Consider the following 26966-nt stretch of genomic DNA (forward strand, 5'->3'; position numbering starts at 1 on the left):
AACGTGGATGTCCCCAAGTGCTGTACACTCCAAATACTCCAAAGATACCCTGTTCTTTTTCCTCTTCTCCTTTTTATTTTTCAGTCTATACTGTACTATATAAATAAGTGAACTAAATACACTATACATAGTAAACAGACTATGTATGCTAAACATGCTATACTATATAAATAAATATCTATAATACATGTACTGTAGATGAGTTTTTTTTGGGGGGTCACATGCATGCTGCCAACACATGAGCTGCTACTCTTTTTTTCTGATCTGCCCATCATCAAGGACACATACTGCCAGTTTCCTTTGATATGTGGCACCTTGGTGAGTTCTGAGAAGGTTCAATTCTCAGAACTAAAGATTTGGGGATGGTTATCTAAGATAATGGAGTGTTCTCTTGTTCTCAGCTTGTTTCCTAATCCTACCCATTAGGAAAATCAAAAAATGTTTTCTCTATATCAAGTCTCCTGTGCTTCTGGAAGCCATGAGTCCTGGACTTTTTCACCTTTGATACTATTTGAAAAGTCCAGCTTGGCCTCTGCACCCCCAACTCAGCTAATATGTACTATAGCCATTTTGAATGATTGCCCTTAGATTTGGAGCTACTCTAAGAGAAACTTGGAGTTTCCCAGTTAGGAGACTGAGAATTGAATGTCCTCCGGGTAGCAGAATCCAACTTCTGGGATGGGCATTTGGTATGGTGGTTAAGGTACTACTTGGAATGCTAGCAGGGTTCTGGCTCTGCTTCCCATTCTAGCCTCCTGCTAAAGCATACTCTGGGAGGCATTGGGTGATGACTCCAGTGGGTGAATCCCTGCCAACTGTATGGGAGACTTGAGACTTGGCCTGAGTTATAGTTCCTGGCTTCAGCCTGGCCCAGCCCTGGCCATTGCCGGCATATGGGGAGTGAACTAGCAGATGGAAGATCTCTGTGTGTCTATCTCTGTCTTTTTGCTTTTTGAATAAAATGAAAATAATAAGTAGAATGTAAAAAATAAATTAGAAATCCAACCTCTAATGCTCAGTCTGGAAGTATTCTTGAAGGATGAGCAGACCTGGGACTGTGTGTAATTGTATGGTAGTGGTAGGTAAGCAATGATCTGGAGGCCACACAAACCTGTGGGGAGTATCTTTGAATACAGTGTACAGTACTTCTACTTGTGTATTATTCTTTTCCTTTCATCTGATGAATTTCTTCTTGTATTAGTCAGAGGGAAATTATGGATAGCTTTTTTCCTCCCCTAATAAATCCATGCAGTGTGGGAGGAGGAAAATCACCAAGTTGTGGATAGACTTCTCATTAGCCCACAAACCCATGAGTAATGCTTCATTACCATTTCCCCAGTTGCCAGGCTCCAGTCTGTGATTGTTGACTTTCAGGTAATTTGCCCGTCCACCACCATGTCCGAATATTTTAACTATAATGAAACCAGGTGGCAGCCTGCTTAGGAATCTCCCTGAGTTATTTTATGACCTCTTTTAGTAATAAAGAATAAAATTAGTTAATTCTAACTGCATATCCTTAAAGCATGTGTAAATTCTTTCTGTATGCCATGGCTAAATATAGTCATGTGTCACTTGATGACAGAGATGTTCTAAAAATGTTTCATTAGATGATTTAGTCACTGCGCTAACATGAGAAAGTGTATGTACTCAAACTTAGATGTATAGCCTACTACACACCTGGGCTGTGTGGTGTAGCCTATTTATTGCTCCTAGACTGACACTTGTACAGCATCTCACTGGGCTGTAGACAGTTACAGCATAATAGAAAGTGTCTGTGTATCTAAACATAGAAAAAGCACAATGATATATGTTGTAAAATATAAAAAATTATCTGGCTGTATAGCGTATTAACCATGACAAGGCCTGAAGTCCTGGAAGTTGCTCTGAATGAGTCAGCAAGTGGTGGTCATGAATGTGAAGATCTTAGGACATTACCATACACTGCTGTGGGCCTTATGACACCAAACACTTAGGCTACACCAAATATTTAGAAAATTTTTTTTTCTGAGGCCTTCGTTGTAGCACCATGGGTTGCTTAAACTGCGGGCTATAATACCAGCATCCAATATGAGCATGCTAGTTCAATTCTTGACTGTTCTATTTCTGATCCAGTTCCCTGCTAAAGTGCCTGGGAAAGTAGCAGGAGATGGTCTAGGTCCTTGGTTCCCTGCCACCCACGTGGAAGCCCAGATCAAGCTCTAGGCTCCTGGGCTCATCCTGTTGTGGCCATTTTGGGAGTTATCCAGCAGATGGAACTGCTTTTCAGATAAATAAGTAAATAAATATTTTAAAAATATATTTTTTATAATAAATTAACCTTAGTTTACTATAGAGTTTTTACTCAGTTTTATTTTATTTTATTGTGAGAAAAGAAAAATAAAAGGGACCAAAAAAGAAATTGAAAGACAGTAACTAAAAGAGAAAGAAAATGTAAAAGGCAGGAAAAAGAAGAAATGGAAATTTAGAAAGAAAAAATGTGAAAAGACATGAGAAAAAGAGGAAAGACATGAGGGAAGGTGGGAGACAGGCAAAGAAAATGAAACCAAAATGAGGAAGAGAGAAGAACACATGAAGATTTAAAAATAGAAGAGTAGGAAAGGGAAAGAAAAGGTGATGAAAAAAAGCAAAAGGGAGAAAAAATAAGAAAAGACAAAGAATATTATTAAGTCAAGGTGGGGGAAGAGAAACAAAATTGTAAAATAGAGAAAGAAACTAGAAGGAAAGCAAGAAGAAAGACAAGCAGAAAACAGCAAAACAGAAAGAACACAAGAGCAAGACACTAAAAAAGAAAGAGAAGGAAGAGACAAGAGATGGTAGAAAAATAAACGAGAAAGAGAACATAAAAGGAGAGGAGAGACAAAAGGAGTCAATAAACTTTTTTTGAGATTTTATTTATTTACTTAAAAGAGTTACAGAGAGGCAGAGGCAGAGAGAGAGAAAGAGAGAGAGAGAGAGAGAAGTCTTCTGTCTGCTGGTTCACTCCCCAGATGGCCTCAACGGCTGGAGCTGTGCCTATCCGAAACCAGGAGTCAGGAGCTTCTTCTGGATCTCCCACATTGGTGCAGGGGCCCAAGGACTTGGGTCATCTCCTACTGTTTTCCCAGGCCACAGCAGAGAGCTGGATCAAAAGTGGAGCAGCTGGTACTCGAACCGACACCTATATAGGATGTTGGCACTGCAGGCAACGGTTTTACCTGCTACACCACAGAACCGACCCTGAGTAATAAGCTTTTTTATTTATTTTTTTATTTTTCATTTTATTTTTTTGACAGGCAGAGTGGACCGTGAGAGAGAGAGACAGAGAGAAAGGTCTTCCTTTGCCGTTGGTTCACCCTCCAATGGCTGCTGCGGCCGGCGCACCGTGCTGATCCGATGGCAGGAACCAGGTACTTATCCTGGTCTCCCATGGGGTGCAGGGCCCAAGTGCTTGGGCCATCCTCCACTGCACTCCCTGGCCACAGCAGACAGCTGGCCTGGAATAGGGGCAACCGGGACAGAATCTGGCGCCCTGACCGGGACTAGAACTCGGTATGCCGGCGCCGCAAGGCGGATGATTAGCCTAGTGAGCCGTGACACCGGCATGAGTAACAAGCTTTAAAAAAATATTTTAAACTTTCTGATTGTTTTATAGTTACACCTAGCATATTGTGGATCTGTACAAAAATGTTTTATTTCTTTATATGCTTATTCTGTGACCTTTTTTCTATTTAAAATTAAATGTTTTAAAAACTTTTTTGTATGCAAGTTGAGAGATGAGACACAAATACACACATAGCACTACACAGGGCATAGTCAATGTCTTATTTATTTTCATTTACTTGAAAGGCAGAGAGACAGAAAAGGAGAGAGAGAAGAAGAGGGAAAAGGGGAGAGGGAGATAATCAATAATCAATGTCACTGTCTTCACCTCCCTGACCCAAAGGGCAGCAACATGCAGGAAGTTGGTCTCTCCATACCTTTTTCTGGACAACTCCTGAAGAGCCTGCTTGAGATGTTTTTACAATTAACTTTTTAAAATATAAATAGGAGTACACTTATAAGTTTAGTAAATATGTAAACTAGTAACATTGTGTATTATCATTAGCAAGTATTAATGCAGTGTGTATATAGTTGTGTGTGCTATATATTTTTTTAAAGATTTTTTATTTATTTGAAAGAGTTACACAGAGAGAGGAGAGGCAGAGAGAGAGGTCTTCCATCTGCTGGTTCGTTCCCCAACTAACTGCAATAGTCTGTGCTGCTCTGATTTGAAGCCAGGAGCCAGGAGCCTCCTCCAGGTCTCCGAAGTGGATGCAGGGGCCCACGCTCTTGGGCCATCTCCTACTGCTTTCCCAGGCCATAGCAGAGAGCTGGATCAGAAGTGGAGCAACCAGGTCTCAAACCAGCACCCATATGGGATGCCATCACTGCAGGTGGCGGCTTTACCTGCTGTGCCACAGCGCCGACCCTGTGTGCTGCATTTTTATACCACTGGCACCGTAGGTTTGTTTACATCAGCATCACCTCACACACGTGAGTCATGCATTGCACTACAGAATCATGACAGCCAAGTTTTTGGTTGGGTGATAAGTTTTTCAGTTCCATTATAATATATATTTTTAAGATTTATTTATGTATTTGGAAGAGTTATATACATTGGGAGGGGGACTGAGAAGAAGAGAGAGAGGGAGAGGGATAGAGAGAGAGAGAGAGAGAGAGAGAGAGAAAGAGATATCTTTCATCTATGGCTTGGTCCCTAGAGATGGCTGCAATGGCCAGGGCTGGGGCCAAGCTGAAGCCAGGAGCCAGTAGCTTCATCCTGATCTCCCTTGTGGTGACAGGGGCCCAAGCATTTGGGACATCTTCCACTGCTTTCCCAGGCCATTAACAGAGAGCTGGATCAGAAGTGGAGCAATTAGGACACTAATCGGCACCCATATAGGATGCTCGCGTCACAGGCAATGGCTTTATCCACTATGTCACAGTGCTGGCCCCCTCATTATAATCTTACAGGGCCACCATCATATATGCAGTCCATCATGCAGCTTGTGGCTTGTAGTTCAAGTTCACTGGGGAAGAACTTGATCTTATCAATTCAAGTATTTCTTCTAACCTTCTAAAATGTTTTAACTTTCTTGGGAATTTTTTTTTTTATTATAGAAATTCTTAAGTTTTTCTTCATTCTAAAATTCACTGGGGGAGCAGGTGTCCTGGTATAGGTGTCCTGGTTAAACCCCCACTTGGGACACCCAAATCCCATATTGGAGTGCCTGGGATTAAGTACTGCCTCTGCTTCTGATCCAGCTTCCTGCTAATGTGCAACCTGGGAGGCACCAGATGGTAGCTGAGGTTATTTGGGTCCCTGTCACACAAGTGAGACATCAGATGGAGTTCCTGGGATTTGCCTTTGGCCTGGCTCAGCCTTGGCTGTTGCAAGCATTTGGGGAGTAAACCAGATGGAAGATTTTCTCCCTCTTTCCCTTCTTCCCTCTTTTTTTCCCCTCTCGCTCTCTGTTGCTCTGCCTTTCAAGTAAATGAAAATAAATAAGTGAAACATAAAATTTGCTGGAATGACCAAGAAATTTGAAAAGGTAGAAATGAAGTATTTTTTATTAAGATTTTATTTATTTATTTGAGAGGTAGAGTTACAGACAGAGGGAGAGGTTTTTCTTCCACTAGTTCATTCCCCAAATGGCCGCAACGGCTGAAGTGTTGCCATTCTGAAGCCAGGAGCCAGGTGCTTCTTCCTGGTCTCCCATGTGGGTGCAGGGGCCCAAGGACCTGGGCCATCTACTGCTTCCCCAGGCCACAGCAGAGAGCTGGATGGGAAGAGGAGCAGCCGGGACTAGAACCGGCACCCACATGGATGCTGGCGCTGAATGTGGAGGATTAACCTGCTGTGCCACACTGCAGGCCTGAAGTGAAATATTTATAGTTTCGTTTTGTTACAAAAATATACCAAAAGTAATCTTTTAAAAGTATTAGTAATGGTTTCTATAAAGTTCTAAGGACTTACAATGATAAAAGGCGGTAGTTTTTCACTTAATTTTCACTCCCCCTAGTGCCATTAAACAGAATATTTTAAACAAATACTTTTTTTGTCTTTTTAAGATCTATTTATTTATTTGAAAGTCAAAGTTACACAGAGAGAGGAGAGGCAGAAAGAGAGAGGTCTTCCATCCTCTGGTTCACTCCTCAGATGGCTGCAATGGCCAGAGCTGCACCGACCCGAAGCCAGGAGCCAGGAGCCTCTTCTGGGTCTCCCCTGCAGGTGCAGGGTCCCAAGGACTTGGGCCGTCTTCTGCTGCTTTCCCAGACTATAGGAGAGAGCTGGGTTGGAAGAGGAGCAGCCGGAACTCAAACTGGCGCCCATATGGGATGCCGGAGCTTCAGGCCAGGGTGTTAATCCGCTGCGCCACAGCGCTGGTCCCCAAACAAATACTTTTTAAAAAATATTTATTTACTTATTTTTAAAGAATTACAAAGGCAGAGAGAGAGAGAGCGAGAGCGAGCGAGCGCGCAAACATGCAATGGCCAGAGCTGGGCCAATTTGAAGCCAGGAGCCTGGAGCTTCTTTCAGGTTTCCCATGTAGGTACAGGGACCCAAGCACTTGAGCCATCTTATTATTTTTTTAAGGATTTATTTATTTATTCATTTGAAAGAGTTACACACAGAGAGAAGGAGAGTCAGAGAAAGAGAGAGAGAGAAAGAGAGGGAGAGGTCTTCCATCCTCTGGTTCACTCCCCAGTTGGCTGCAATGGCCAGAGCTGCGCCAGTCTGAAGCTAGGAGCCAGGAGCTTCTTCTGGGTCTTCCCACATGGGTGCAGGGGCCCAAGGATTTGAGCCATCTTCTTCTGCTTTCCCAGCCCATAGCAGAGAGCTGGATCGGAAGTGGAGCAGCTGGAATTCAAACCAGTGTCCATATGGGATGCTGGCACTGCAGGCAGCAAGTTTACCCGCCAGGCCACAGCACTGGCCCCAAAATAAGTCTTTTTTAAAAATTGATGAGCAGTTTGCATAGACATATATAGTTTATAAATGTACAGTTTGTTTTGACAAATGTCTCTACTTGTGTATACTTTACATTCCTGTTTAGACTTAGAAACTTATCATCTTAAAAATGTGCACCATCCCAGAATATTGCTTTGTATCCTTTATAGCAAACCCAACACTTCGAAACTTTTTTCTGATTTTTATTGCTAGTCATATGTTTTACCTTTTTATTCCTATTTAACAACTTTATGGAGATATTCATATACCATACAACTAATCCACTTTAAATGTTTAGTTAGTATTGTAGTTAGTTAGTATTGTAGTCACAGAATTGTACAACTGTCAATGCAGTCAATTTTTGAACTTTTTCATCACCCCAGAGAGAAGCCAAACACCATTAGTAAGCACTGCCCATCCCAGCACACCTCCTCACCTCCTAGTCCTCACTGTAACTAATCTATTTCTGTCTTCTAGACATTTCATGTATATGTAATCATACAGTATTTGTCTTTTTGTGATTAGTTTCTTCACTTGATCTTAGCCAAAAGGCCGAGAAGCGATGTGATTAGTTTCTTTAACTTAGCAAGATGTTGCAAAGTTTATCTGTGTTGTAGCATGTAGCTGAACTTCGTTCCTTTTCATGGCTGCACAATATTACACATTTCATTTCTTTTGGATATGTATCTAGGAGTAGCAGGTGGTGGTAATTCTCTGTTTAACCATTTGAGGAACTTGTTTTCCAAAGTTTTACACCATATTATATTTCTACCACTAGTATATGACAAAGTTCCATTGGCTCCTTGTTCTCACAAACACTTATTATTTATCTTTCTGATATAACCATCCTAGTGGTTGTGAAGTTGCATCTCATTGTACTTTTGATTTGTACTTTCCTGGTGATTCATGCTGTCAAATATATTTTCATGTTTCTATTGACCATTTGCATATCTTCTCTGGAGAAATGTCTACTTAGATCTTTTTTTTTTAAAATGATTTATTTATTTATTTGAAAGGCAGAGTTACAGAGAGGGATGGAGGGATAGAGAGAGATCTTCTGTCTTCTGATTCACTCTCTAAATGGCTGCAGTGGTTGGAGCTGGGCTGGTTGGAAGCCAAGAGCCTGTAGCTTCTTCCGAGTCTCAGGGTGCAGAGGCCCATGTACTGGGACTGTCCTCCTCTTCTCTCCCAGGTCATTAGTAGGGAGCTGCTATTAGTACTTGAACCAGCGCCCATATGGGATGCAGGTAGTGGCTTTATCCGCTATACCACAAAGTTGGTGCCTTTTGTACATTTTTAAATGTGATTATCTTTTTTTATTCATTTCCAAGAGTTATTTATACACACATATATGTGTATATAAATAAATGTAGATGTGGGATGCTGGTGCTGTGGCGCAGTGGGTTAACACCCTGGCCTGAAGTGCCGGCATCCCATATGGGCACTGGTTCTATTCCCGGCTGCTCCTCTTCCAACCCAGCTCTCTGCTATGGCCTGGGAAAGCAGTAGAAGATGGCCCAAGTCGTTGGGCCTCTGCACCCACGTGGGGGACCCAGAAGAAGCTTCTCGCTCCTGGCTTTGGATTGGCGCAGCGCTGGCCGTTGCAGCCATCTGGAGAGTGAACCATCGGACGGAAGACCTCTCTCTCTCTGCCTCTCCTCTGTGTAACTCTGACTTTCAAATAAATAAGTAAATCTTTTAAAAAAATGTAGATGTGAGTTTCTTGTGATTCACAATATTTTTCCCATTCTGTGGGTGGTCTTTTCACTTCCTTGATGGTAACTAGTGAAATACAAAATGTTGTTAATTTGATGAATTCTGATTTTTTTTGATCACATGTGCTTTTGGTTTTTCCTATATTTTCTTCTGCTATGTTTATATTTCATATAAATTGAGTCATATAGTATATACTCTTGATTTTGGCCTTTTTCATTGAACTTAACTTCTATCGGACTCAATCTAAGTTGATACTTTCATCAGCAGTTTGGTTTTTTAATGCTGAGTAGTATTGTGATGAATGAATAATACCACAATGTTAGCATTTAAGTTTCTGGATATTTGGGTGGTTTTGTTTCTGGGTTTTGGGTGTTATGGATGAAACCTCTCTGAACTTTGAACTGTAAGCATTTTATGGATACGTGTTTTCTTTCATTTCCTTTTAACTTTGTAAGGGATTGCCTAATAGTTCTTGAGAGGGGTCGTACCATTTTCAATTTCTGGCATTGATTTATGAGAGCTGCAGTTGTTCCCATCCCGGCAGACATCTGGTGTGGTCAGTCTTTAGAATTTCCGCTGTTCTAATGTGTACATAGTATGGTTTTAATTGGCACTTCCCTGGTGACTAACAGTGACGAACATTTTTTAGGTGCTTATTGCCATTTGTCTTGTTTTGGAAAGATCATTTTAAGTTAGTTATTCATTTAAAAAATGTAGTGCTTGGCTTCTTAATGATTGGTTTTAAGAGTTCATGTATTTTGGATACCAGCCTTTTGTCAGATACATGCATTGGAAATATTTTTTTCTCAGTCTAAAAGTCTAAAACTTTTCTAGTGTTTATTGAATTCTGTTTGTTTGCATTTGTTGAATGTTATTCAGTATGATCTATCTGGAATTTGGTAGTTTTTTCTTAAATATGGAATTAAGATTTTATTTCAATTCAGTAAATATTTAATATACTTTACACTGAGCTGAATGTCCTAAGGGAGATAAAGATGAGTAAATTATAAATTTGACTCCCCAAAAGGGTAGTTCTATAATTTGCTAAATTGTATTTGGTTCATATATTTCTCTTCTTTCTCAGATTTTCAATCTAATAAAATATTATTGGGAGTATTTATTGTACTCTAAGCAGGTGACTGTTTCTGAAGAAGTTACTGGAAATGAGTAGTAGGCATGTTAAATACACATATAGACACTTTGGGACACTTATTATTTGAATGACACATAATCTGTATCTTTATAGTGATAGAGCCACATTTTCCAACTTTCCTTTGTAGCCTGTGCATATAGAAGAAAGGACTTAAATGCTGTTATGAGTCATGGCATGAATCTTCGCAGTTATCTTTGCAGATAAAGGAAGAGGCCTGAAACAGGATTGCAAGCTAAAGTCTTGGGAGTGAAGAGGTCCCAGGATAACAAAACAAGCCCAGTCATAAACAGCAGCTGTAGATGGGCGAGCTGTGGGAATGCAGCAGAGACTGTAGAGACTGGGAGGGTTAAAGTCCACCCTCATCTAAAAGAAGACACTTCTACTCAGCCATCCTTTGTTTTTCTGTGCAGCAACATGAGCCTTATTTTTGCCCTTTTTATTTTTCAACAGAATCTGGAGTGATAAATAAAATGTAGATGTATGTAAACAAATGCATGAAATCTTCCAGTTTTATTATCAGTAACAGTGCTTTGTTTGTTTGTTTGTTTGTTTTTGATAGGCAGAGTTAGACAGTGAGAGAGAGACAGAAAGGTCTTCCTTTTACCATTGGTTCACCCCGTAAATGGCTGCTACAGCCGGCGCACTGCACCGATCCAAAGCCAGGAGCCAGGTGCTTCCTCTAGGTCTCCCATGTACGTGCAGGGCCCAAGGACCTGAGCCATCCTCCATTGCCTTCCCGGGCCACAGTAGAGAACTGGACTGGAAGAGGAGCAACCGGGACAGAATCTGGCGCCCCAACTGGGGTGCTGGTGCCGTAGGCGGAGGATTAGCCAAGTGAGCCGTGGCACCGGCCAATGTTGTTGTTTTTTTTTAACCCAAAAACTACATAGGCCAAACAAAACACTTTATTTGTGAAGATTAGTTATGTTATGCATGTGTGAAAGAAGTGGGAAAAGAAAAGAGATTTGGTTAACTTCTGTGTCTGCATTACTTTTTAAGCCCCTTTGTAAATATGACAGAATTAATAGTTCCACAGAATTTATTGTTCCTTTTCAAGTGATATGTTATCTTTTTTCTCAAGCCTGCCCAAACACTTTTTTTTTAACCCAGTATTTCCTATTTTGACTTTTTAATGGAGACTAAGGGAAATTTTACTAGAGCTAAGATAGTCCTCATAATTTTCTGATTGAAATATGGGAACTGCTATATTATAGGTGCAAAATACAGCAGTTATTTTATTGATACCAGCCAGAAATGATCAAAATTGTGCATGTTATAAAAGCCATAACTGAAAGCAAGGGCTAAATTGTGTTACTACTTTTCTCTGAAGGGAGGAGAGAACTTCTGCTTTGCTTATGGCCGTGTTCAAGTACCGATGGATTCTGTGGTCACAAAAGGTTTCCATAGCCTTGGAAGCCCATGGCAAGTGCCTCGGGTGATCACTGACATCATAAATAAGAATGTTAATTGTTAAAGGAACAAAACAAGTCACTGTGCACTTGCTCCCCACATAGGACCTCTGTCCTGAACGAGTTGTACTATGAGAATTAACTGCAAAACTTGTTCTTACACTGTACTTTATATGTTTGTGTGTGTATGTGTGTGTGTGGAAATTGTTGAACTCTGTACTTTACATAGAGTTGGTCCTCTGTAAAATTAAACTAAAAATGAACCATCATGAAGAAGGGGATGGGAGAGGGAGTAGGAGGTGGAATGGGATTTGGGTTGGGAGGGTGAGTATGGGAGAAAGAATCACTATATTCCTGAAGTCATACCTATGAAAAATGTATTCATTAAATAAAAGCTTTAAAAATAAATAAAAAATTGTGATACTAAAGCTCTAGATGTCATCGCTACTTCTAGCATAACTGTGAGGTGAGACCTTGAACTTTTTAATTATATTTTAGATTGTTAGAGACGGACAGTAAGTCTTTAAGATCTGTAAATGGGTCAAGAAGAAACAGTGGCTCCTCTCTTGTGTCAAGTTCATCAGCCTCTAGCAACCTCAGCCACCTTGAGGAAGACTCCTGGATTCTTTGGGGAAGAATTGTTAACGAATGGGAAGATGTGCGCAAAAAGAAGGAAAAGCAAGTTAAGGTATGCATGTTCTCTGTTGAAGTTTTTCCCCTTTTCTCAAAGTACATCAGGCATAGATTAATAGAGCATTAAGGGAAAAAGGCCAACAGATTCTAGTAATTTCCATAATACATAGTAAGGATATCTGCTTTATATATTTTATTTGTGCTCAGGGATTTTGATTTCTACTTATCATTTGTTATAGAGCTTCTGAAAATATAGAAATATTTAGCTGAAAATTAATAAATTGTCTACATCTTATATCAATATTTTTCTTTTTTGCCTTTAGTAAGCCCTTTTGAAGTGTCCTGTGCCATTAACCACAGCTCCACAGGTTTTCAAGTCCCTGATACCTTCAGAGGCATACTCTGAAATGACCAGAATTTACCCATGGCATTGCACTCCCCACCCCACCCCTGCGACACACGTACATGGAATACACCCAACATACACCCAGATCTTAGTCTGGCTTAAAAGACTGCCTAGTCTTAGCTATAAATAGTATTAAACTAGTTTTGTGAGTCATAAATTTGATAAAGTCTCACTCTCCACTCCAACCCCCCAGGAAGTAGTCTTTGGCTTGCAAGGTAAGAAACTTAAATAATTCATTTTTAAAATTTTATTTTATTTTATTTTTTACTTTTAGGAACTTGTTCGTAAAGGAATACCCCACCACTTTAGAGCAATAGTTTGGCAACTTTTATGCAGTGCACAAAGTATGCCGATTAAGGATCAGTATTCAGAACTCCTGAAAATGACCTCACCTTGTGAAAAATTGATCCGAAGGGATATTGCTAGAACATATCCTGAACACAATTTTTTTAAGGAAAAAGATAGCCTTGGGCAGGAGGTTTTATTTAATGTAATGAAGGTAAGTTCTGTTCATTCATTTTTAAAAAATGAAATGAATTCTTATAAGACTGAAATTACACGCTTCCCATGGTGATACATGAAGTCCCACCACAGTAATTAGTTACTTTGGCAATAAAATTGATTTTAGCATAATTTCTGTGTTAATTCTGATGCTGTGTTACTGTCCAGTTTGGAGAACTTATTAGAAAATTTATCACCTTATTCAGCATTAGCTGTTGGAAATGAAAGAATGTATGGGTCATGTGCATAGGGAGATCCTTGATGGAGATGGATGATTCAGCTTCTGAGAGGCTCCCTTCTGGGCTGTGGGTTTCTCCTGTCATGGCTGCATGCATTTGGCCAGCAGTTTTCCTGCTTGCATTAAGAGTCCCAGCCTTTAAAAGGTATAATGTAATTTTTTTCTTTAGTATTGCCTTGTCCCTTTTCATAATTTCTTTCTCTTCTAGCTAACTTTATGAAATACCAATTTCTTTTTAAACCATTTCAGTTTTTCCAGTGGTTTACCTTAACCTAATTTTATCTTTATCAGATACACAGATGACTTGATTTTAAAGCTCCATTACCTTTGTAAATATAGATCCCTTGATGTTTTTTCCCTCTTTTTTGTCCTCAGGAGCTGCTAATTCCTTCCTTCCTTCCTCCCTCCCTCCGTCCCTCCCTCCGTCCCTCCCTCCCTCTCTCCCTCCCTCCCTCCCTTCCTTCCTTCCTTTTTTTTTAAGATTTATTTATTATTTGAAAGTCAGAGTTACACAGAGAGAGAAAGAGAGGCAGAGAGAGAGAGGTCTTCCATCTGCTGATTCACTCCCCAGTGGGCACAAAGGCCAGAGCTGCACCGATCCAAAGCCAGGAGCCTGGAGCTTCTTCCGGGTCTCCCACGCAGGTGCAGGGGCCCAAGGGCTTGGGCCATCTTCCACTGCTTTCCCAGGCCACAGCAGAGAGCTGGATCGGGAGTGGAGCAGCTGGGTCTTGAATTGGCGCCCACAGGGATGCTTGGATCTGCAGGCAGCAGCTTTTACCTGCTACACCACAGTGCTGGCCCCAAGGAGCTGCTTATTTCTAATTCGGAAATTATCAAAAGAAGATTTTATGTAATAAAAAAAACTGTTGCTTTTAGGGTATTTATAGGAAAATACCTAAATAAGCAAAGAAGAGCTTTTGTAAAAGACAAATGATCTTTTAAATTACCTGTCTCAACAATTTTAGGTTTTTTGAAGAAGGAAGTCTAATATATCATGCTGAAGTATTATGAACAGTATTTTTTCACATTTTAGGCATATTCTTTAGTGGATCGTGAAGTTGGTTACTGTCAAGGAAGTGCTTTTATAGTTGGATTGTTGCTTATGCAGGTAAGTCAAGTTAAATGTCCAATTAAGTTCTTTTTCAAAGCTGCATTGGAGAATTTAAAAGTTATCTTTGTTTTGTTAAGTATAAATGTTTACTTATATTTGAGCATTTTTCTATAGACATAGTTTGAATCCTGATATTTAGTTTGCACTTTAAGAGATTAAAGTGTTAAAATAATATAAAATAATATTATTTTGCTGTTGTACCTGAGGGAGTGCAAACAAAGGCACTCCACACATTGATAAAATTTGATGGTCCTTTATTGCCAGCGGTGGAGAGTGGGCTCATGCCCTAAAGAACTCTCGACCCTGCAGCCCAAAGCAACAGGGTTTATAAAGGCAAAAACCGCAAAATCGGGAGGGGAATTCATGGTTGCTAGGAACAGGGGGAATACATGGTTACCGGGGTCAAGCTGACCTAAAACCTATGTGAAACTAGTATCAATTATAATCTTGACAATACCAGTTACAATCTTAACAATTCCAATTATAATCGACGTTAATCCAGGTGTGGCCTATCCACTTCCAAGCTTGAGCGATCATGCTAGGGGGTTTCTGTGCTCTGCCAAGTGTGATGTTCAACTGTTTTAGATCATAGTTTCAGACCAGAGTCTCACGGTGTGGGGGGGCACCTTCCCAGAATGGAGTCTCAAGTGCTCCAAAATGGAGTCCCTGCTGTCAAGGTGTTACTTCATTGCCACCAAATGAAATTTGAACTTCTTGGTATATACATTTGTACCATAATATTCTGCTAAAGGCTATATCTACTTTTAAAACTTAACTTACTAGTCAGCATTTAATTAGAACTAATCTTTTCTCAGCCCAGCAGGCCATGGTGAAAGTATTAGTATGTAAATCTTATTTTTGTTCTGTAACATTTAAAAAAGTACAGGAATTTGATTTGCCATTTTATTTGTTACACATATCTTGCTGTATGCTTTTAAATAGTGTCTCTCAAGCTACTTTTCTGCCCAGGGAGATAACATTTGCAGTGATTTATTTTTGAGTAGGTTTCAGAATTCAGGGGGAAGAGAGTTACAGCTTTGAAGGGAAATAATGTGCAATATTATCTCTTTAGTCTCATTCAAACTTTTTTAAAAGTCCACTTTACTCTTAATCCAGTGTCAGAATTTGTGTCCTGAAAGGAACCGTGGGGACAAGTTGATTTGAGTCATACAGACTGGGTTTTATATCTCAGTTGTGCACTAGCTCTGTGAACTTAGGCTAGATTGTTTAACCTCTCTTTGAGGTCTCCTAAGATGGTATGATTTACTTTCAGACTCATTTCGAGAGTCACATGAGCTTTGTAGGAGTCTGGCATGGTGTTTAGCACCCAGGAGATACACAATAGAAATTCAGTGACTTGCTCAAGATCACATATTTTGGTGGATAAAAGCAGAGTAGGGGCCGGCGCCGCGGCTCACTAGGCTAATCCTCCGCCTAGCGGCGCCAGCACACCGGGTTCTAGTCCCGGTCGGGGCGCCGGATTCTGTCCCGGTTGCCCCTCTTCCAGGCCAGCTCTCTGCTGTGGCCAGGGAGTGCAGTGGAAGATGGCCCAGGTGCTTGGGCCCTGCACCCCATGGGAGACCAGGAAAAGCACCTGGCTCCTGGCTCCTGCCATCGGATCAGCGTGGTGCGCCGGCCGCGGCCATTGGAGGGTGAACCAACGGCAAAGGAAGACCTTTCTCTCTGTCTCTCTCTCTCACTGTCCACTCTGCCTGTCAAAAAAAAAAAAAAAAAAAAAAAAAAAAAAAAAAAAAAGGCAGAGTAGGCATCAGAAACTCGTGTTTCCTGATGCTTTACTTTAATTTCCCTGCTGTTCCGCCTGAATTTCAAAACTCTGTAGCTGTCAAGAATATTTACATTGCATTTGTGAGTAGCATAAACCTGATGTCAGAGATGGCTTGTTTATGATAAAAATGACCAATTTTTACTCTGTGCTATAAAAGCTATTTTCAGTGGTTGTTGCAGGATATTTTTCCATTTGTAAATGAACTTAGGTTATAAATAATACAATATAAAACTAATTGCGAATGTTAATACTATAAGGTAGAAAATGTGAGGGAACCAGATTCACTAAGCTCCTCACTTTGTTTCTAAACTTTATTCTTTTATACCCCATGCCGTGAAGTCTCCCACAACTTTGGCTTAGAAATGTTAACTCAGAGTCTAATAAAATTTTGAGTTAGTAAATGTTTTGTTAACATGGTTAAAAGCGCTATGAGTGTGTGTGTGTTTTGTGTATTTTAACTTCCCTATAAAATTAGGTATATTGTTCCCATTAAACATTTGAGTCATGCAGACTGCATTTTCTATCTCGGTTCTACACTGGCTCTGTGAACTTAGGCTAGATTGTTTAACCTATCTTTGAGCTCTCCTTAGAAAATACAATTTACTTTCAGATTCATTTCAAGGGTAACATGAGGTTGTAGAAGCTTGGCATGGATTCTTATCAGCTCAGTGTCACAGAGAACATGTTTAGCAGCATGCTGCTCTCTGACACAAGTGTCTTTAATTTTTTTATAATAGAAATGATTATTAAACAACTGTGATCTTCATATTTATATGTATCAATGTTTTTTTTTAAAGATTTATTTATTTGAGAGGTAGAGTTACAGACAGTGAGAGAGGTCTTCTTTCTGTTAGTTCACTCCCCAAATGGCCACAACAGCTGGAGTGGTGCCAATCTGAAGCCAGGAGCCAGGTGCTTCTTCCTGATCTCCCATGCGGGTGCAGGGGCCCAAGGACTTGGGCCATCTTCTACTGCTTTCCCAGGCCATAGCAGAGAGCTGGATTGGAAGAGGAGCATCCAGGACTAGAACTGGCTTCCTTATGGGATGCTGGCACTGCACTTCCTTATGGGATGCTGGTGGAGGATTAACCTACTGCACCATGGAGCTGGCCCCCTATGTGTATCACTCGTGATATGATACTTTTTCATTTTGTCACCGTTATTTCTGTCTTTTTTAGAAGGACCTAGTGATAATATTTTTTTTCTATTTCCTTTTGTCCTTTTATCCAATCCCTCAACTTATTTTTAAAAATATTACCATTTAGAAAAAAAAAATCTCCTCCAGTTCTCATATCAATGCTATTGCAAAGGGAAAAGGGACATGAATCTTTTATACACCTAGAAAAGATAACTTAAAAAAAAGATTTTGCTTATTTATTTGAGAGGCAAAGTTAGAGAGAGAGAGAGAGAGAGACAAGAGAGAGACAAAAGAGAAAGGTCTTCCATCCATTGGTTCACTCCTCAAATGGTGCAATGGCTGAGGCTGGACTGATCTGAAGCCAGGAGCCAGGAGCTTTCTCTGGGTCTCCCACATGGATGCAAGGGCCCAAGCACCTGGTCCATTTTCCACTGCTTTTCCAGGCCAGAAACAGGGAGCTGGATCAGAAGAGGAGCAGCCCAGATAAGAACTTGCACCCCTGTGGGATACCAGCTCCCACAGGCTGAGGCTTAGGCTACTAAGCCACAGCACCAGTCCTCTGCAGGCTCATTTTTAAGTTGATAATTTTATATGGCCCAGGAATAATGTTAAAAGTATCCAAATGGCCCTTGGTAGAGACAATGATGGATCATTTCACTCCACTGCTCAAAGTACTCTATTGCCTTCCCCTATCTCCAATAAAAGCCAAAATTATTTTTAAAAGCTTTTATGTAATAAATATAAATTTCATAGATATAACTTTTGGAATATAGCAGTTATTCCCCCATACCCACCCTCCTACACCCAAACTGTCCCACCTCCTACTCATTCTCCCATCTCATTCTTCATTAAGATTCATTTTTAATTATCTTTTTTTAGACTTTTATTTTTTTAGAAAACTTTTATTTAATAAATATAAATTTTGAAAGTACAATTTTTTGGATTATAGTGGTTTTCCCCCCTATAACCTCCCTCCTACCTGCAAAACATCCCATCTCCTACTCCCTACTCCCTCTTCCAGATGAGTAGCCCTGAATTCAGAATGAGACCAGCCAGCATGGTTAGTGTTTTATTTTTCTCCAGCTGCCTAAATATAGATGTAGGCTTGGATTTATCCAAGGGTGGAGTTTTGCCAGTTAGAATTGGAGAGAAAAACCAAAGTAATTGTGGATTTAAGCTAGTGAATAAATAAAACAGGACAAGCAGCAAAGTGAGCATGGAAGTGTTGAAACAGAAAACATTGTGTTGGCCTGGCAAGGTATAAGTGAATTTCAGGCCTGACAAGTTTAGATAATTGTGACTACTTCATTGCTGCCCTGTGGAATAGATACTGTTGTTTTACCCACTGTGGATAGGTGATGAAGGTGAGCAACAGAGATGTTAAATAATTTGTCCAAGGTCACAGATTTATTAAGTGGAGAAACGGGGATTTCAGCTTTTGATGTGGCTCTAGAGCCTGAGCTAGTAACTGCCTACCAGGCACTTGGAGGAAAGGAAATGAGAGATATTTGCCAGGCCAGAGAGTGACTTGAGTGTTTATGGAAGCTACAAAAATGAGGAGTAAATGGGTAGTATCTGCTGGCATGTGTTTCAGACAGAAGGGGAAGTTAAGCTGTGGAAGTGGCTAAGAGGTTCAAGGAGGGACATATACCTCGCTAAGCCCTGGCCCTTTCAGCGCTATGGGAGAGAAAACAGCCACCTTAGGGGGAGAGCCAGATTTCAGCTAAAGAAAGACCAGAACATCTGGAGAAGACATTAAAATACAGGTGAAGACTGTAAGTAGGGCCAGATTAGGGAAACAATGGAACATTATAGGGCTCAGAGTTCTGGGGTATTAGGCTTCTTGTGGTGATTGAAATAACTAAATGGGGCTGTAGGGCTTGATAGGATGAAAAGGGATGGTCTGCAAGGCAGAATGTGGCTGTGTGTATTGGGAAGAGGGAAGTGCAGGTTTCTCCCAGAGTGTCAAGGTCATGTTACCTGCAACAGTCTTTAGTAAGAGGAAGGCCTAGACATCCTTTGGGATGTTCTCTTTTTAAACACACTGGGTTATTGTTAATGAATGAGAACTACCAAATTTTATTATTTTGAGAAAACTGACTTACCAGTTTGGTTAATGTTATTTGCCTAAATAATCTGAATGTCTTTGTAGCTCTTTATAAAGATTTCACACTCATTCTCTTATTTGATATATCTTCCTAGTGATTTATACATAAAATATATCACTGGTACATTGAAACTCCAATTACAAATAATTTGAAAACTCAGAAATTCTTTTAATGTTTACCCATATCATGGACATCTCTTCTGCTCAGAATTCTCAAAAAAGTTTCCCATCACTGAGGTAAAATCAGCCCAAGGCATCCTGCTTCCCTGTCGTTTGTCCTCTGTAACCTCCCCTCCCCTCGTAACGTCACTTCTGATTAGTAATCCCCTATTTACTGTTCCTTGCGTGTGCCAGGTGTGATTCCATCTTAGGAGCCTGTGACTGTTCTGTCCTCTGGGAATATTCTTTCCTCACAGAGAAAATCCTGTCCTTCAAGATTTTGCTGAATTGTTACCTAATCTAAGGACCATCCCTGACCTACATAAATGTCAGTGTATCGCCTCAGCATTTCCTGTTACCCAACTTTTTTTTCCATAACACTCATCACTATCTGACTTATCAGTTATCTGATTTGTTCCACTTATTGTCTGTGTCCCCCTACTAGAAAGTTCAAGCTCCTTTAGAATGAAGGTCATGTTTATTTTATTCACTAGTGTATACCGAGAGAGAGAGAGAAAAAAATCTAGCCCAACATGAGTGTGTGTTGGTTGGATAACTGAGTTAGGTAAGTTGAGGCAGTCACAGAGAGGTGTAGGGTTGGTCTAACTTCTCATCTTTGCTCATAGAATGGGAGACTGGAATCTTCTGATTGTTAGTCCATTGCTCTTAACATTGCATCACATGGCCACTCCAAGTGGTACATGTGGTTGGATGAGTACTTGATTTAAATATAATTTGGCTTATTTGTATATCACAGAACATTAACCTGTGTTACTTTTATTCTCCTAATGTAGATGCCAGAAGAAGAAGCTTTCTGTGTATTTGTTAAATTAATGCAAGACTATAGACTTCGTGAACTTTTTAAACCAAGTATGGCAGAATTGGGCCTTTGTATGTACCAGTTTGAATGCATGATACAGGTAAAAGTAAAGTTTAACAAACAGGCATATTGCATGTCTATATTTTGTCCTCTTAGTCTGAGTGAAAACTAAACAAATGTGGTGTTAAAACCTTACAACAGTTGAAAAAAAAAAGTCAGTGTTTTAATTATATGATCATTTGTGGATTAGTTAACATAAAAGTAGACCTGCTTCCAAATTTGCTCTATCTACAGGTAGATCAGTCTGCAGCTTGACTGCAGCTTTTACATTCAGACCTTAAGCATTTGTTCCAAAGGTACTATAAACCTGTAACCTAAATATGTGTTTCTTTGTTTTGTAGCATTATGTAGTATTATCAGAAATATAGTCTGAGTTCTCTTACAGGATACTCAACGATACCGTGACACTGATGTCACTTCATTGTTTCTTCCCAGATAGTAGTTACTACATCTTAGCTTTTCTGTTTAGCTTTTCCATATGGTGCTTGATTTTGTCCATGTGTTTGGAATGGCCTAGCCTAGTGCAAATACAGTGATTTGATTTAAAGTACTCAGTTTTATTGTGTTTTAACTCATCGTCTCTTCCTTTCTAGGAGCATCTTCCCGAGCTCTTCGTACATTTTCAGTCTCAGAGTTTTCATACCTCAATGTATGCATCATCCTGGTTTCTGACTATCTTTCTTACCACTTTTCCACTACCAATTGCAACAAGGATATTTGATATCTTTATGTCTGAGGTAAGCTAATGAACAGACTTGGAATAGGAACTGAGCAAAGGGATCGTTGAATTAATTAGAGCAGGACGGTGAGGCAAGCAGTAAAGGAGGCCCACATGTGGCATGCTATCTCATTTAAACCTTGTAACACCCCTGTCAGGTAGATGCTGTCATTTACTCGATGACAGATAAGGAAGCTGAGACTTAAAGGAAGGACAAGTAGTTTGTCTATGGACACAGAGTATGTAAGTAAATAGGATTCAGACGAAGACAGTTAAAATATGGAGCCCACGCTATTTGTGGTTTTTTAAAGATTTATTTATTTTACTTAGTTGAAAGGCACACTTACAGAGAGAGAGGGAAAGACAGAGACCTTCCAACCACTGGTTCACTCCTCAAATGGCTACAAGCAGCTGGGGCTTGAACAGGCTGAAGCCAGGGGCCAAGAACTCCTTTCTGGGTCTCCCCCATGTGTGGCAGGGACCCAAGCACTTGAACACTTCCAGTGTTTTCTCAGGTGCATTAGCAGGGATTAGAAGTGGAACGGCTGGGGCCGGCACTGTGGCGTAGCTGGTAAAGCCGCCACCTGTGGTGCTGGCATCCCATATGGGTGCTGGTTCGAGTCCTGGCTGCTCTACTTTCAATCCAGCTCTCTGCTATGGCCTGGAAAAGCAGTAGAAGATGGTCCAAGCATATGGGCCCCTGCACCCACGTGGGAGACTCAGAGGAAACTCCTGGCTTCGGATCAGTGCAGCTCCGGCGTTGCAGCCAACTGGGGAGTGAACCAGCAGATGGAAGACCTCTCTTTCTCTCTCTGCCTCTCCTCCTCTTTCTGTGTAACTTTCAAATAAATAAATAAATCTTAAAAAAAAAAAAAAAAGGGAAAGTGGAATAGTTGGGACTTGAAACTGCTTATATATGATGCTTGTGTGGCAGGCAGTGGCTTAACCTGCTATGCCACAACACTGGCCCCTGGTACCCAGCTCTTAAGCCTCTTTATCACCTGATGCAATGAGAGTAGAGGTAGAATTTGTTACAATGTGTCCGTTGTCCAAACAGTGAGAAAAACTTGCAATTAGTATAATTAAATTTTTCTATTCTGTGAACACATTGCAGGTTGTCGTTTTGTCAGTGACATGTAGTAGTGATCCTTTATCTTCTATTCTCTGAACCCAGTGTTCATTGTTATTAATTACTTTGAATTACCTAAATAATACATTTAAGTTGGAATTGGCAAACTGTAATTCATTTACTGATCTCTCCTGGTGTTCATGCCAAATCTGTCCTTCCATCTGTGTTTGTGAATGAAGTTGTCTTGGAACACAGCCTTTCCCGTTTGTTTCTGTGTTGTCTGTGTCTGCTCTTGGGCTATCTTGGGCGAATTGACTACTGGTGACAGAACCACCACGCCTAAAATATTTGATGCCTGGCTCTTACTGAAAATGTTTGCCATATTTTGGTTTAGAGCCTTAAATGTTTACGTTAGTAGTATTTTGAATGATTATTTTTTGGTTATGAGAGAGTAAGATGAATTTGACTTTGTTTCCTCAGGGTTTAGAAATAGTCTTCCGAGTAGGATTAGCGCTTCTTCAAATGAATCAGGCAGAACTAATGCAACTTGACATGGAAGGTATGTTACAGGTAAGTCAGTTCATGATTTCTTAAATGTCTTTAGATTTTGCTACTGGTTAGTTAATAACAAATGGCACTGAGTAGTTCTTGTGTTTCTCTTAGCACTTTCAGAAGGTCATTCCACATCAGTTTGATGGTGGTCCAGACAAACTCATCCAAGCAGCTTACCAAGTCAAATACAACTCAAAAAAAATGAAAAAGTAAGGACTTTTTGTTTTCATTTTTAGCAATGGAGATTTGTTAAAGCATAAGGGAAATTCATGGAAGTAGAAAAAATATTCTGGTGATAAGTGGTTTTTTCTTCCTTCAACTTTAGAACTATATTATTTTGTGATATGGTTTCAGGATAACATGAAGTTGATGTTAGAGTGTCATACTAGTTTTCATTTTTTTTTTTTAAGATTTATTTTTATTTTTTACTTGAGAGTCAGAGTTACACAGAGAGAGGAGAGGCACAGAAAGAGAGAGAGAGGTCTTCCATCCGCTGGGTCACTCCCCAGTTGGCCACAACAGCTGGAGCTGCGCTGATCTGAAGCCAGGAGCCAGGAGCCAGGAGCTTCCTCTGGGTCTCCCATGTGGGTGCACGGGCCCAAGCACTTGGGCCATCCTCCACTGCTTTCCCAGGCCATAGCTGAGAGCTGCATCGGAAGTAGAGCAGCCGGGACTAGAACCGGCACCCATATGGGATGCTGGTGCCTCAGGCCAGGGCGTTAACCCACTGCGCCACAGCGCCGGCCCCATCATACTAGTTGTAGTAGTGGTACATAGGACTACTGTGTACTCCCTTTCTTTTTATTTCTTTCTTTTTTTTTAAGTTTATTTATTTTTTATTTTATTTATTTATTTATTTATTTTGACAGGCAGAGTGGACAGTGAGAGAGAGAAACAGAGAGAAAGGTCTTCCCTTGCCGTTGGTTCATCCTCCAATGTCCGCCGCGGCTGGCGCGCTGCGGCCGGCACACCACGCTGATCCGAAGGCAGGAGCCAGGAGCCAGGTGCTTCTCCTGGTCTCCCATGGGGTGCAGGGCCCAAGCACTTGGGCCATCCTCCACTGCACCCCCGGGCCACAGCAGAGAGCTGGCCTGGAAGAGGGGCAACCGGGACAGAATCCGGCGCCCCGACCGGGACTAGAACCCAGTGTGCCAGCGCCGCAAGGTGGAGGATTAGCCTAGTGAGCTGCAGCGCCGGTCCCTTTATTTTTTTTTTCAACTTTTATTTAATAAATATAAATTTCCAAAGTACAACTTTTGGATTATAGCGGCTTTCCCCACCATAACCTCCCTCCCACCTGCAACCATCCCATCTCACTCCCTCTCCCATCCCATTCTTCAGCAAGACTCATTTTTTTTTAATTTATTTATTTGAGAGGTTGAGTTACAGTCAGTGAGGGTAAGAGACAGAAAGAAAGGTCTTCCTTTTTTTTTTTTTTTGGTCAGGCAGAGTGGACAGTGAGAGAGAGAGAGACAGAGAGAAAGGTCTTCCTTTTTTCTGTTGGTTCACCCTCCAATGGCTGCCGCGGCCGGTGCACCACGCTGATCCAATGGCAGGAGTCAGGTACTTCTCCTGGTCTCCCATGGAGTGCAGGGACTAAGCACTTGGGCCATCCTCCACTGCACTCCCTGGCCACAGCAGAGAGCTGGCCTGGAAGAGGGGCAACCGGGACAGAATCCGGCACCCCGACCGGGACTAGAACCCGGTGTGCCGGCGCCGCAAGGCGGAGGATTAGCCTAGTGAGCCGCGGCACCGGCCAAGACTCATTTTTAATTATTTTTATATACAGAAGATCAACTTAGTATATACTAAGTAAAGATTTCAACAGACTGCACCCACACAGACACACAAAGTATAGAGTACTGTTTGAGTAGTAGTTTTACCGTTAATTCACATAGTACAACACATTAAAGACAGAGATCCTACATGGTGAGTAAGTACACAGTGACTCCCGTTATTGATTTAACAATTGACACTAAATGACGTCAGTAATCACCTGAGGTTCTTATCATGAGCTGCCAAGGCTATGGAAGCCTCTTGAGTTCATAAACTCCAATCTTACTTAGACAAGGCTATAGTCAAAGTGGAAGTTCTCTCCTCCCTTCAGAGAAAGGTAATGTGTACTCCCTTTAAAATTCCCCTTTTAGTTTCCACACTGACTGGAGTTAGGAGCCTGGTATAGGTATAGGTGCTATTATTTTAAGAGCCACTTTTATGATGTAGTCCTGTTCATTGCATTCATTACCTCTCTAGTATCGTTTAACTTCAAGATGAGATTTGCATAACCAATAAGATAATGAGGTATGGATTGAGAACTTAAAGCTTTTGTTTATTGTGTGTTACTGTCCACTGAAGCTTTTCTCAGTTTGTATTTTATAACGTTCAAGATAAACTGTTGTGGCTCATTAGTTTTACTTTTAAATAGGATAAGTATATTTATGAAGTATGATAGCTATTCTTTTTTTTTTAAGATTTATTTTATTTGAAAGAGTTACAGAGAGAGGTAGAGACAGAAAGAGAGAGGTCTCCTATCTGCTGGTTCACTCCCCAAATGGTTGCAATGGCAGAGCTGAGCTGATCTGAAGCCAAGAGCCAGAAGCTTTTTCCTGGTTTTCCATGTAGGCCCAGGAAGCCCAAGCACTCCCATTCCCATATTGCACCCAACACCATGACACAAGATTTCCAAAAAAACTGGGTGCAGTCTGTTGAAATCTTTACTTAGTATATACTAAGTTGATCTTCTGTATATAAAGATAATTGAAAATGAATCTTAATCAAGAATGGAGTGGGAGAGGGAGTGGGGGATGTGATGGTTGCGGATGACTGTTTTCCCAAGCCACTAACAGGGAGTTGGATCGGAAGTGGAGCAACCGGGACTCGAACTGCTGCCCATATGGAATGCTGGTACTGCAAGTCAGGGCTTTAACCCACTGTGCCGTAGTACCGGCCCCATCTATTATTCTTTAGCATTCAGTACTTAGTAGTTCTGAAACTTGTGGGTTGGTCCCTGTCTAGGCTTGTTGCTCCTAGTTCTTGTCTCTACATGAGAAGGAATTCAAGAAATAAACATAGATAAAGCTGAGCAGAAAAGCAAGATTTAATTACATGCAAAGCAAAAGTACACATTCAGGAAGGAGTGAGGGCAAACTCCGGAGAGAGAAGTGTAATCAATAAGGTTCAGGGGCATCCTTTTATGCCAACTGGAGGCATAGGGGATGGTTCTGTTGCAGCTGGAGTAATGCATTGGTTCTTGTCCCATGCTGAAAAGGAATTTTCCATGCAGACACAAGAGTGAGCAGAAGTGAAGGCCTCCAAGGCAGGAGCTACTCCTGCTGCTTTCAAGTGCGGGCTTGTCACACAGAAAGTCACCCAGGGAAGAAAGGGTTATGGGAATACACACTTTTGATTGGTCTTTGTAGGTAGGGGTTAATAGCCACTCAAGGAGATACTCAGGGAGCCCAGGGTAGAAATTATTGTCCAATCAGGCAGCACTGGTCTCATTGCTTGTTATCAGGGTCAGGGAGGCATCAGCAAATACCCAGGTTTTATGATGAAGCTGTGTGTGGCTAAAGGCCGTTCCCAGGAGGGAAGCAGCGTTTTTTTGTTTGTTTGTTTTCATTTTGAAGGGACCTTGTCCACCTTTTCCATTCTAACAGGGCCCTTACCTAACTGCCTCTCAGCCCGTCTAACTCCTCATAGTTCTGGGGCAGGACCTAATCAGATATTCAAAAGGAATGGAATTGTAGGGCAAGGCTTGAGGACTACTCATTTCCTTGGTCGTTTTTTAGGAGATTTTGTGACATGGTGTTGGGTGCATGATGGGAATGGGAGTGTTGGCTATGGTAAGTTTATTATAACAACCTAAAAGTCATTGTAGGGACACAGCCTGCAGCCATATTGAATATTTCTAGCTGGCACTGGCTCTAAGTTGCAACATTATAGATAGAACCTGTTTCACTATACAAACAGGCGGGGAAGACTGGGTGCTACACAGAAGAGGGGTTTGGGCAGTACATGGGAAAAAAAAAAAAACCTGCTCTGTTCTGTAATAGATAAAAACCTCAAGGAATCATGCCAATTTTTGCATCTTTGTAAAACTACATTTAAATCATACTAGCCAAAAAGAGAATTTATTGCACTTTAAAAATGTGATAGAGAATTAGTTTCCTTAACCTTGATAACTGATTTTGTTTTATACCTTATCAGTACAATCTAGTTCTGAATTTTCACTTATTTCTTTATCAAACTCCTGACCCTCTAGTTATTTCACTCCCTTACTCATACTGTCCCTGTTCTGCTTTATCAAAATCGCTGGTCTGATGTCTAATGGCCTTCCTATGGTCTAAGTAAGTAAGCCTCCCCTGCCCTTTTGTGTCCTGCACTCATATGGCCAAGTGTTTCTGCATAGTAAGATTGATAA

The 26966-nt window shown here is 40.9% G+C and overlaps 1 protein-coding gene across 9 annotated transcripts in view; it reads left to right on the forward strand.

Annotated features, from left to right (window-relative positions):
- EVI5 (ecotropic viral integration site 5) overlaps positions 1-26966 on the forward strand; it is a 237619-nt gene that overhangs the window by 64217 nt on the left and 146436 nt on the right. For all 9 annotated transcript variants that reach the window (XM_008264880.4, XM_070078034.1, XM_070078035.1 and 6 more), the window contains 7 exons: positions 11747-11936; positions 12562-12786; positions 14060-14134; positions 20122-20247; positions 20801-20944; positions 22475-22564; positions 22658-22755. In XM_008264880.4, coding sequence (XP_008263102.1) covers positions 11747-11936; positions 12562-12786; positions 14060-14134; positions 20122-20247; positions 20801-20944; positions 22475-22564; positions 22658-22755 — 948 coding nt within the window. The remainder of the gene's footprint in view (positions 1-11746; positions 11937-12561; positions 12787-14059; positions 14135-20121; positions 20248-20800; positions 20945-22474; positions 22565-22657; positions 22756-26966) is intronic.

This window comes from Oryctolagus cuniculus, chromosome 7 (assembly GCF_964237555.1).
Source record: "Oryctolagus cuniculus chromosome 7, mOryCun1.1, whole genome shotgun sequence".
In the NCBI taxonomy this organism is placed as follows: Eukaryota; Metazoa; Chordata; class Mammalia; order Lagomorpha; family Leporidae; genus Oryctolagus; species Oryctolagus cuniculus.